Raw genomic sequence first — 12,224 nt, 5'->3', positions numbered from 1 at the left:
GCCTCTTTTAGATACTATACTAAATTTTTCAACCTTTACCCCAAAAGTATATTTATTAGGGTTGAGTTTCATACCTGCCTTATCCAGTACGTTGAAAACCATCTGGATGTCGTATGTGTGATCTTTTAAGGTTCGACTTTTCACCACCATGTCATCCATGTACACTTCCACTGTCGTTCCCACTAGATCTTTGAAGATACCTGACACCAACCATTGATAGGTCGCCCTTGTATTCTTTAACTCAAATGGCATCACCTTGTAATAAAAAATCCATTCATCCGTGATGAAAGTGGTTTTTTCATCGTCCTTAGGATCCATTAAGATCTGTTGGTACCTTGAAATGACATGTAAAAAAGAGACCACAAAGTGACCTGAGGTAGAATCTACTAACCTATCGATAGATGGGAATGGATAGTGATCTTTTGGTTACGCCTTATTCAGATTAGTAAATTCCACACACATTCTCCACTTTCTATTTGCCTTTTTAACTAGTACAAAATTAGCGAGCCATGTAGAATACTGAACCTCTTTTATTAGACTAATTTTATTGACTTATAAATAGACAACTTGTGGGTGAATAGGGTCGAGTCTACACCTATTACATCTTCTTTCTATTAGTTTCTAATTGGACCTCTTCTACGATTCTGCTAGTTATGGCTTCGTATGAGAATCTAGTTTTTTCAGAAAATCGATCGATAGCATTGTCTTCCCGAGACTTTTTGTAGAGTGTCTGTAGCATTCCTGTGCTGACTTCTGGCTGCCTTGAACAATAGCCAATCCCCCTAGAGCTGGCAACTTTAAACACATAATACCGTAAATTTCGCATGCAACTCCCTTTGTGCTTATTATCACCCATCACGAAGGGGAGATTAATTGTGCCTAGAACTGTCACAATTTTGTCTCTAGTCCCACTAACGGGTAGGAGACTTTAGTGAGATTATTTTTATCTAAACCTAACTTGTTAAATACTTTAAAATTAATAAGGTTGATGGAACTACTTGTGTCTATTAAGACTCGCCTCATGTCATACCTATTCAACCGAAAACTTATGACTAATGGATCATTGTGAAAAAAACTCTATCACCTTATTTGCGAGTGCAAACTTTATCTCTTGCTTTGCCTACGGCTCTTACTCTAAAGACAAGACATCCTCAACGACATGCTTATTCTTACCCTTACCATCATTAGAAATCACATGTATAACCCCAACGGGTTCATTGTCAATAGCGTTTTTATGAGTTCTTACCTTAGGCTCGGGTCTCCTTTCCTCTCTATCATTTCTAGTAAACTTTCAAAGTGTGTCGTCCCTTATCTTTTAACTGTAGGTATTCTTCCATTCTATGCTCGTGATCTTCGTTGAATCGATAATATTTGGTCCTATCTCACCCGCTGGCTTTATCAAGGTTGAGCTTGGAGGGCCATCTGATCTCTTTATCATTTTTTCTGATCCACATCAAAATGTGCATTCGTGAGTCATTTAATGGTGTATAGTTTTATACTTTCCTCGCTTGTCCCTTTCTCGGGATACAAGATAATTCTTGCGATTTCCTTCATAGCCTCGCCTTTCTAGCTTCTGGGCTTTGCTTTGCCTTGTCTTCCTATCCTCCCTGAGTGCTTGGACATCGTCATCCAGTTTTATGTACTTCTGGGCTTTATCTATCAGTTGTTGATAGGTAGTAGCTAGATTTTTAATCAGAGAATCCATGAACTTAATATTGTGAATCCCTTTCTTTAATGCCTCACATGCTATCTCGTGATTTAGTTCCTCAATCTGCATTGCTTCAAAATTAAAATGTGAGATAAAACTCTGTAAAGATTTACCCTCTCCATGTCGAATTTTCTGCAAGTTTGAGGAGAGCTTTTTAGGAGGTATACAGATAATAAACTTGTATTTAAATAACATATCAAGCTGTGTAAAATTATGGATAGAATCTAGACTCAGATGCTGGTACCACTTCTGGGCCAAACCTGTGAGCGTAGATGAAAAGACTCGGCACAATATAAAATCGTTGACATCCTGGGGCTGCATCATTGTTCGAAAGATAGCCATATGACTCATGGAGTCTACCGTCCCGTCGTATTTATCCAAACTAGGCAGCTTTAACTTCTTGAAAAATGTCTCTGCAAGAATTTCCTCTGGTATGGGCGAAGCATCGTTCAAACTGTAATCTTCCTCTTGCTCCTTTTAGTATATTTGTACCGCATGAACCAACTTTCAATCGATGTCTTTTGGGGCCTCGTCCGATGATTCTTCATCCTCCAGCTTGGCCTTCCCTTTGTACTACGTTTGAATTGCTTTCGTTTGAGTCCTCAGGGTCTCGAAGGAAGCTTCCACCCTTATTCTGAGAGTCATAAATGAGGCCTCTTCTAGAGTTTTATATTGCTTAAGAGTTGCCTACAACTTTTTGATATATTGTAGAATCTACTCATTATTCAGATTATTGAGGTCTGCCTCATTAACCATATATAGAAAGGGTGTTTTATCCATTACTAGGGATGGAGGAGACGAGGGCTCCTTTGTTGGCAGCAGACTTAGCAATAGCCCGTGAGTTTTCAGCTATTTTGAGAGTAAAGAAAAATGAAAATGTACTTTTATTGAGAAGATAAATAGAAAGTTAAGTTGGATTTTATTCCAAATGAACAAGAAAAGCTCAATAGATATATCGACAATGGAACCAAATAATGCAGCTGAAAATAAGCTAAAGTATGACTTGTCAATCTGTAAAAAAGAGAGTGAGATGGTTAGCATATATGACAGCGACTCTGACACTCACATTAGTAATTTATCACAAAGAGTGAGTGTAAAAAAGTAGTTTGAGCTTAGAATGAGTGTGTAAGAATGTATACCTTTAATTCCATGTATACTTTACTTTTTATACTGTAAGAAATGGAGTTAGTTAGCGAATGTCCTGAAAATCCAACTAGTACCAGCTAGTGGATAAGGATTCCACAATTATAAGTATAACGAAGATCTAGCGAATTCTATTATTTGACGGTAACTTGTGTAATAAGAGGCTCAATCAATTAAGAAGAAAGTGAGTTTTGTGTTGCTCTAAGCATCAATCGTTATGATGCTCAATTTTTTTTTTTAGATGAAACTTCCGTGATCGAGTATCATAACTTAGTTGAATCTGGCCTCATAACTCAATCATGACGTTTTATAATTAAATTAACGACAATTTTAATGCATCACTAAATATTAATTTTTATGATTTTTCAAATACAATTTTTTGGTTGATTTTTTCATTTTATTAATTTAAATAAAAAAATAATGTAATTATTTAATTAATTTAAAAACTTTAAATAAAAATAAAATTTAAATATCATATAAAGGTATGGGTATCTTTTATGAAATTATTTTTTTTTGAAATGGTTTTTATGAAATTATTATTCTCCATCTTTGTGGGTAGATAGAATACAAAAAAATTTATTTGTTTGATTTTGAAAAGCAAAAATTTAATGGCGTAAATTGCCCTTTTTTTAGGTTAAAAAGAATAGAAGACTTATTAAACTCGCAAGGCATGAACTTGGCCTAGTATTCCCAATTTGATTTGGTTTTGGAATCCTGCCTTTATAACCTTATCTTCGACCCCGACGCTTTGTAGGGTTTCTTTCTCTCCTCTTTCCGTCGCTATGGACTTCACAAAGAAACGAAAAGCCGAGGAAAATGGCACCGCAGTAATCCCTTCTCTTCCTGCCGCCGTAGCCTCAACCTCCTTAACCCCAGAAGAGATCCGCAAGGTAATCGAACCCTTCACAAAGGAGCAGCTTCTCGATATCCTCCAAACAGCCGCAGTCCGTCACCCCGACGTCCTCGATTCCATCCGCACCGTAGCCGATGGCGACATCTCTCTCCGCAAGCTCTTCATCAGGGGCCTTTCCACCAATACCACCACCGAGACCATCCGCTCTCTGTTTGCCTCTTATGGCGAGCTTGAGGAGGCCGTCGTAATATTCGACAAGAATACTGGAAAATCCAAGGGGTTTGGTTTCATCACGTTTAAACATGTAGACGGTGCTTTAATCGCGCTGAAGGAACCAAGCAAGAAAATTGACGGCAGGATGACTGTTACCCAGTTGGCCTCCGCGGGTCTATCGAATCCTGGTTCTAGTAGTGGCGATGTTTGGTCGAGGAAGATCTACGTTGGGAATGTGCCGTATGATATACCTTCAGAGAGATTGTTAAGTTTTTTCTTGACGTATGGGGAGATTGAAGAGGGACCTCTAGGGTTTGATAAGGCCACGGGTAAATCAAAGGGGTTTGCTTTTATTATATACAAGACTGAGGAGGCTGCCAAGGCTGCCATTGCTGATACTGTAAAGATGATTGATGGGCATCAAATTCTCTGCAAAATGGCGGTTGATAATAAAAAAGCCAAGACCGAAGGTGGTGTAGGTGGTGATAATGCACAATCACAGCCGCAGCCACCGCCACAGCCACAACCACAGTCTTCAATGCCTGGATCTCACTATGGTGTTCCTGGAAGTTTGCCACCCTATGGAGGGTTTTCTGGATTAGGTAGTGGTGGATATGGATTGAATACTTCGTTGCCAGGTTCGATTGGTGGTGGTAGTAATGCTGGTCCATATGGTGTTCCACAGTATGGGGGACCAAGTTCTGGTGAGTTCGGTGGAATGAATAATGCTGGCAATTTTATGTATAGGATGCCTCCTAGTTCTATTGGAATGGCTTCTGCAGGATATCCAGCTGGTGCCCCTTATGGGCTGTCTCAGCAACACCATTCATCGCCATTGCCCCCTAGAGTTCCACCTGGAGGGATGTATCAGGGCATGCCACCATATTATTGAGGTAACTGTTGCGGTTCACTTTCTCATGGTTTTGATGACATGCAGTTTTTGGTATTGAGCATATTTCTCTTGGTTATTTTAAGTATATTTTCTTTTTGGTAGAAATAGTAGGCATGTTTAATTTGTTGGTTTGTGGATGGATTATTGTGGGTGGATTGCCTCATCTGTTTCCTGGTTGATAGCTCTCTTGTCACGTACAATTTTTTGTGCAGTTGGTGTGTCCATGTGTATGTTGCAAAGGCCAAGTTCAGAAATATTTTGTTGACTCACTAAATCCTCTTTCCTTTACTTTCCTTGTTCATCTGATTGCTTCTTGGTCTTTTAGGGGCATCTTTTGGGTTTTTTGCATTCATGGTTATATTTGCTAGCTGTTCACTGCGTCTTCTCTTAAAAGAAATGATGTGATTATTCTAAGATATGCGTTAGTGCATTCCTAAGTTCGTTTGTTATATCAAGTTTTGGAATGCTTGGATTTCGTCCTTCTAGATTTGATACTTTAATCCTGCTGATCTACGTCATTTATTAATAATGGATTTGACTGCTTTTTGTAGTTTCATACCGTGTCCTGTTTATTTTGAAAATTTTCCAAGTGAATTATGTATGCTTTCAAGGTGCTCAATTTTGCCTGTATTCAGTGCTTTGTAGAACAATACTTTGTATCCGTACCTTGAACAATTTTGTTCTAATGTTCCTTGTAGTGGTCTTTCTGTGTAATATATCTTGAGGGTGGCTGTGTTTGTTTCCTGAAAACCTTTCAGTTGGATACTTGAATTGAATTACCATTTCCTTTGTAATAGTGTTGGAGCGTTATCTGTTGCACATACACAAGCTTCAAACTTGCTGACTTTGATTGTCATGTGCATTGTAGACTCATCTTAATTTTTTTTTTTTTTGGCTTCCTTCTGCTATGTTAGGTTGATATTTTTGCTTTATTTCAGTTTCTGTTTATGTATTGGTTTGTGTTCTGATAGGTGTTTGGTTCAGGTGTATGAGTTGACAGCTTCTTGGGCACAAATGCTTTAAATGGTTGTCGTGATTTGGTGACGGAAGACATTTAAATCTTTGGGTTTAATTATGTGGACTGCTGTGCTTTCATTGCTGCTTCACTTCATCTTCCATTTTCAAAGTTGTGGTTGGATTTGTGATGGATGCTAGTGCTACGTGAATTTTACAAAGCTAGTTTAGCCTCTAAATCAGTGTACTTTTTTGGAAGGATTGTAGAACTTTTTTGGTGTGCTGGAATACATTTATCATTAGTTACTACAAACCGTAGTTCTTGCTTATTAGTTTGCGTTGTTCATGCTGCTACAAGCTCATTTTTTGTATTTTCTTCTGGCATGTATTAATTAGTGCGTGAGTATTTTTAGTTTTATTGCCAACTTGATTTATGTTAGATATTGATCGTATATTGCTAGAGGCGTGGTGTGTGTCTTATCATAATTGATGCAGCATTGACTTTCACACTTTTAATTTTTGAGATTATCGCATTGTTTTTGTTGCTTTATCTCGTACCTCTTCGAGCACGGTGTGCTTCAATTATTGTGGAGGGCTGTTAGGTACAGTCATCCCTTGTTTTTTCCATGTTGTGGGTATTTTATATCTAGTCTATCCATTTTGGACTACTCTTCACTATTTTAAACTTTATCAAATAATATAATAGAAAAAATGGGCCCAAATAAAACAGAAAGTTTTGATTTGCTGTTGGTTTTCTTTTTCTTTGTCCAGACTCTTGATAACATCATGCTTCTATCAGTGCTTGAGTAGAGACAGCATTCGTTTAAATCTGACTTTATTTTTATTGGAGTGTACCTATCCGAAGTGTATATACATTATAACTAGAATTCCATCATCCTTGGTGAATAATGAATGGAAAAAAGGGAAGACTTGTGTCTAGCTTCTATCTAATATGCTGATGATATTGTGGCATTCTGCTGTCTATTTAGCATCCTTGAATACTTGTTCATACTGGTTCTTAGGCAGTTGGATACCATTTGTAATTTTGGACAGTTTTCAGCCTGCCACCTTCACCAGAAAAGAGAAGGCACCCTCAAAAATATATCAAGAGATTGTTATTGTCTCCTGTGCTTGTTCATAAGTAAAATATGCATGATGCAACAACTGGCTTCTTATGCAGTGTTAGAGAACTATTTTGCAGTTAGAATTTTTTCTTTTGAACTTTTTGTACTAATAGCTTTGTTGTTCCTTGTGTCCTTCAAGTTTATTCCATTCTTCCAATGTACCTTATTCTAATATGTATGATTTTTATCTGACTGTCTTTTGTGGTTTGTGCATGCACAAAAAGTGAATGATAGTATTATTTGATGACCAGAAAAAATGGTGAGATGCATTGCCATCGAGTATAAATTGCTCAACAAAATGTATAACCTCTACCACTTTTAGCATGGGATACATCTTTGATAATTTAAATTAGTTTGTGGGTGATTTGAATGGATCCAAAGTGGAAGATTTTGGTTGTAGCATGACCGTGCAATGCAAATAGATGGGATTTGGCTTTTGGAAATTTGGGCAGCTGATCCTTTAATGATGTCATGTCAATATAATGCAAGTTTTGATGATTAGCCTTTCCTTGTTCTTTGCTTTGACAATGTTTTTCTAGGTCCCCCTTGTGTAGTTTGAATTTTTCTCATGGTAGATTGATGTCCATATGGATGGCTGCAGTTTCAAATGGATTTCTGAAACCTTATTGTGTAAATTTTTAGTTAGGGTGTGTTATAATTTATAAAGTCTAAAACCCATGATTGGCTAACTAATGATTTGGCGGTTCTTCTCCGTGTGTTGATGTGTTTTGTGGTGGTTGATCCCACCCACCACATATATCATAACCCTTTGAAGTTGGGATTCTGATTTGCTTTACCTGCGGAGAATGCTGATATGCTACATCTGGGCAAATAGAGTACCAGCAGTGGCTGTTGATTTGAAGACGAATAGGAACCTCTATGTACTATTCAAAATCTTTAATATCATGTTTGAAATTTTCTTCTCTCTCACTCTAAATATTTAATAAAATGATTTTCAAAAACATTCCCCGTAGGTATTTTGCTTAAATTTTAATTGGATAGTGAATGCTCCATTTTGTTTTTGGTTAGTATAAACAATTCTATTTCATCACAGAAACAGAGCTGTTTAATTTAGTTGTAACTTGTAAGGGTTCCTTACTATTGCAGTGCTCTTAACGAGAAAAAGATCTTTTAGGTTCCTCTGATATGCAGGAAAAAAGATCTGTTAGGGTCCTCTGATATGCAATGAAAAAATATAGAGAATATCTACTTTTCGTTCTTGCAAAAATAACTTGAAAAAAGTAATTTATTTTCATTCTTTTATTGTAATTTGAAAAATAAAAAATATTAATAAAATTATGAAAAAGATTTTGATTTCAAAAGACGATCATTTTCTTTAAAAGTGATTTATATTACCTTTGGTTGATCAATTTTCTTCAGTGCATTGAGCATCAGAAATTAGGAAAATATTTTTAATAATAAATTTTGTGGTTCAGCTTTTCATAGCTTGCATCATTTTCCTTTCCAATGGTACTTTAATTCTTTTTCAAGCTTTGAAGATGTTTGACAACGTTAAATTTATATATATATTCAGAAAGATTCCACAATGAAACTAACGAAATCCAGTGGGAATGAGCAAACTTTTAAGGAGCGGGTATAAGTGGGTGTAGAGCAGAATGAGTATACAACAGAAAGACATGGATACAACATAATGAGTACTAAACAATGCCATTTTCTACGGGTTCTGAAATGAAAGAACTCTTTGTTAGCTTTCTTTCTCTCCTACTTTTCTCAGGTTCTTTTCTTTTGTTTGTGAGGCAGTTTGACTTTGGTTTGCTGGATATGTGTCTTTTCCTTGCCTTTTGAGTAGGGCTGGCTCTTCTGTCCTTACTTGGATGTGATTTTCTTCCTACTCATCTTGAGTGGGACTTATTTTTTTTTTTTCTTTAAATTTTTGTATTGCTTTCGGTAGGAGGTACTTATTAGTAAAAGTGGTCTGTCGGTTTCCTTGTTTTGTTTCTCGTTGTTTGGTTGTTTGTGCTTGTGCAGGTGAGGTGGTCCCAAATTTGTGCCTTTGAAGCTAAATCTGAGTGTTAGGAGGGGGACGATGAGCATTGACTTAAGATATGAGGTTGCGACTATCTTCCTATCTTATTGATGATGTGTTCGATGGTTTCTACTCGGTTTTTAAAGGTGGTGATCAACAGTGATTGTGGAAGGCTACCCTTCTCTTGTGGTAGTTACTGATTCCATTGTTCAGTCTAGAGCGACGTGTATTGTTATTGCACGTGATGATTTTCTCTCTGTTTTGAAACTGTGGATTGCCTGAGTTTCCTTCTCTTCTTTGTGCGTTTTCAATCTGCTTCTAATGGCTCGTGAGGCTACATTTTGGAGATGTGAAGTATCAATAAGCCTTAGAGTTGTTCTTTATTTCAAAAAAAAAAAAACGTTATAATATTAAAAATTATAGTTTTAACAGAAAATTCTCACTTGATTAACCTTATAAAGATATAGGTGCTCATCTGTTACAAATTTAAGTTTAGATCTTTAATTAAAAATTCGTGAAACTATAACTAATTTTTTTTTAACAAATTATTAATTTGTGGTTCTTTTTACAAAAATAAATTAATTTGAATTTGGTATTAATTTATTTTAGTCGGAAGAATTCTCTATTATTTTAAAATATAATTCAAACAAATGAATTTTTTTAATAGAAATGAAATGAATTCTACAAAATAGAATTTAATTTTTTTGTTACAAGAATTAACAAGGTTAGAGGATCCAGTTTGATCATGCGTCATGAAATTTATTGGATATTTGATTATTGAGCAAAATTGTTGGATTTTCAAAATTATCAGCCACCCACCTATGGGTAGTAGTACAAGTACTCAATTATTATCATATTGAAAATATTTCTTTTAAAAAATTATTAATATTTTTTACAATATTTAAAATTTAAATTTTATATAATTTTCTTGCCATTAAAATGACTTTTCTTTTTAAATTTTAGTACTTAATATAAAATTAAATTAAATTATTAAAAAAAGAGAAGAATTTATTAATTAGGAAAGCATAAACAATTTTGAAGTTAAAATAAATAAGGACAAGAAAAAGAAAAAGAAAAAAAAAGGTTTTCAAGGGTTATTTAAATAATGTTAATATAAATAATTTTAATTTAAAATTAATTCTTATATTATTAACTTCATTAAATATGAAAATAAAAAAAAAGATTTTTTTAATTTTCTCAAAATTAACTATTCCAAATAAAGAAAATAAATTGAAGAGAAATTATCTTTATCTAAGTATGTGAAATTTTTTTATCTAAAGCCTTGAAAAATAGAGCAGTAAAAATGGATGGTCTTGAGAATGTGGGTGATTGAGACAACGACGGTAAGGAGAACATTTTAATTGATTAAAATATTTTTTAATTAATTAAAATAATTTATTTTATTGTTTATGTGTTGCAAGGTGTGCCTAAACATCAAACGAATCTTACATCTAATAATAAAAAAAAGCAATATGTTATGCTACATGAGTAAATTTATATTTTTCCTAGATGTAATTTTAAACATTGTTCTATGTTTTGAACATATTTTTAACTCGTTATAAAATTATTTATTTTTAATTTTTATATAGGATTTTTTAATTTATTATTTTTTAAAAAAATCATTTAATTTACAATAAAATTTTAATAAATAGAATTTAAATATTAAAAAAATTCTATAATAAAATTTAATCAAGGATGGCTTCAATTCATTTAAATTTAAATAGACTAATAATATAATTAAATAATTAAATTAAAATTTTTTAAATAATAATAAATTATAACTATTTTTTAAAATATCATAATTTAATTTATAATAAAATTTGAATACAAATAGTTTAAATGTTAAGAGAATTTTTTATAATAAAATTTAATGAACTATAATTTAAATATTAATAGATTTCTTTATTTAATTTGAATTTAAATAAAATACTAATATAATTAAATTAAAAATTTTTAAATAATAATAAAATTGTAATTAATAAAATATAGTAGTGATAGGTTAGGAAATCTTAATATTTTCCCTCTTCCCACTTTTATATATAGCGTAGATTATTAATACTATATAATAACAGCTCAAAATAAATTATGAGCTATCACTGTAAAAGTAAAAATTTTTAAATAAGAAATGTGGTTCGACACGAGAAAAGAAAGACCCAGACATATTAATACCCGGTTCAATCATCAAAGGGATAGAGCGAGTCTCGGCACGAAATTACCGTTATCAAGCGCAGCCCAGCGTATTTTCCTTATACCTGTAATCGCGGGATTTCTCACCTATTAGCTGTTGATATCCCTTATCAAAGCAACCGGCCACATTAATATCAAATTATCGGAAAATATCATATTCATCTCTACCTCTTTAGAATATAAAAGGAGAAGAGTTATAGAGGTAAGTATGTTGTTCTGAAACACTACTTAAATTCTAAGCAATTCAGTGCATTCTCTCTTGTTTTCAGTTTACTGACTTGCGTCAGAGTGGCTGCTGTAGGCATCCACCACCACCTCACCTTCTCTTTTTTGCAAGTCTATTCAATCACAGCACAGTTCCATTTCGACCACGTCATCAATCCAATCTCTACAACGTCATCTGATTTTGTTGCGGGGGTATCCTTTAAATCCTCCATTCATTTGGATTACGATTGATCTCCTATTCGTTTTCCCATAAAAGAACATCCTCTCTCCTTTCACTTTCAAAATGGCCGAAAGTTCGCGAGTTTCTGCTAATATCGCCACCCACAAAGGGTCATCGCTTCTTCTGCCTTATATAACGGGCAAGATGCGCCCCAATAGTTAATGAAGCGGACTTCACCAATTTAAATAGTGAGCAGATGTTCCAGTACATCCAAAAGTTACAGGCTGCTATTGAGCAGTACAAGGCTCGAGCGAAAGTATCGCACATGGCCCCCGTAAGAAGGGAGGAAGCCTCTATAGCACCCTAAGGGCTCGGATAGAGGCAGTAAAAAAACAGCCTAAAGGAAAGGCTGAGTCTGAAAATGAATCAGACGAAACTCTAAAAAGAGTTGATTAAAAGCTAGTACGTGCCATGTAAAGGTACCAAAAGGAACAAGAGAAAGATTTCAGCTTAGATGGTGCCTCGCCTCTTTCGGAAGAAATATTAGCAGAAACCTTTCCGACTAGGTTCAAGCGGCCTAGCTTGGACAAGTATGATGGAACAACAGATTCAAGAAGTCACCTGGCGATCTTCAAGACAACCATTCAACTTTTGGACGTTAACGACTTAGAGGGTGAGTCTTTTTAGGAGTTTTATCTCATGTTTCAATGCTAAAGTCATATAGGTGAAGAGTTAAGTCATGAGATAGTGTGTGAAGCATTGAAAAAAGGAATCCACC

At 34.6% G+C, this 12,224-nt stretch overlaps 2 protein-coding genes across 4 annotated transcripts; one reads left to right on the top strand and one right to left on the bottom strand.

Annotated features, from left to right (window-relative positions):
- Positions 1-1,477: 1,477 nt before the first annotated feature.
- LOC110603997 lies at positions 1,478-2,859 on the bottom strand. The gene is made up of 3 exons (XM_021742009.1): positions 2,848-2,859; positions 2,591-2,719; positions 1,478-2,182 (listed from the first exon to the last, which is right to left on the bottom strand). Exons 1-3 carry the CDS (start codon positions 2,857-2,859, stop codon positions 1,478-1,480), a joined length of 846 nt encoding a protein of 281 aa, XP_021597701.1.
- A 657-nt stretch (positions 2,860-3,516) lies between these two features.
- On the top strand, positions 3,517-9,165 carry LOC110604019 (UBP1-associated protein 2C). Of its 3 annotated transcripts, none has more exons than XM_021742041.2 (2): positions 3,517-4,810; positions 5,781-9,165. In XM_021742041.2, the coding sequence occupies exon 1, from the start codon at positions 3,634-3,636 to the stop codon at positions 4,807-4,809; it is 1,176 nt and encodes a 391-aa protein (XP_021597733.1). In that variant the 5' UTR covers positions 3,517-3,633; the 3' UTR covers position 4,810; positions 5,781-9,165. The 3 variants fall into 3 exon arrangements, with proteins under 3 accessions (XP_021597733.1, XP_021597734.1, XP_021597732.1); XM_021742042.2 differs by having other exon boundaries at positions 3,518-4,810; positions 6,817-9,165; XM_021742040.2 differs by having other exon boundaries at positions 3,521-4,810; positions 5,794-9,165.
- The last annotated feature ends 3,059 nt before the right edge of the window (positions 9,166-12,224 follow it).

This window comes from Manihot esculenta, chromosome 16, assembly GCF_001659605.2.
Source record: "Manihot esculenta cultivar AM560-2 chromosome 16, M.esculenta_v8, whole genome shotgun sequence".
In the NCBI taxonomy this organism is placed as follows: Eukaryota; Viridiplantae; Streptophyta; class Magnoliopsida; order Malpighiales; family Euphorbiaceae; genus Manihot; species Manihot esculenta.
The sequence above is the reverse complement of the archived record's forward strand: the minus strand, read 5'-3'. Positions and strand labels throughout refer to the sequence as shown.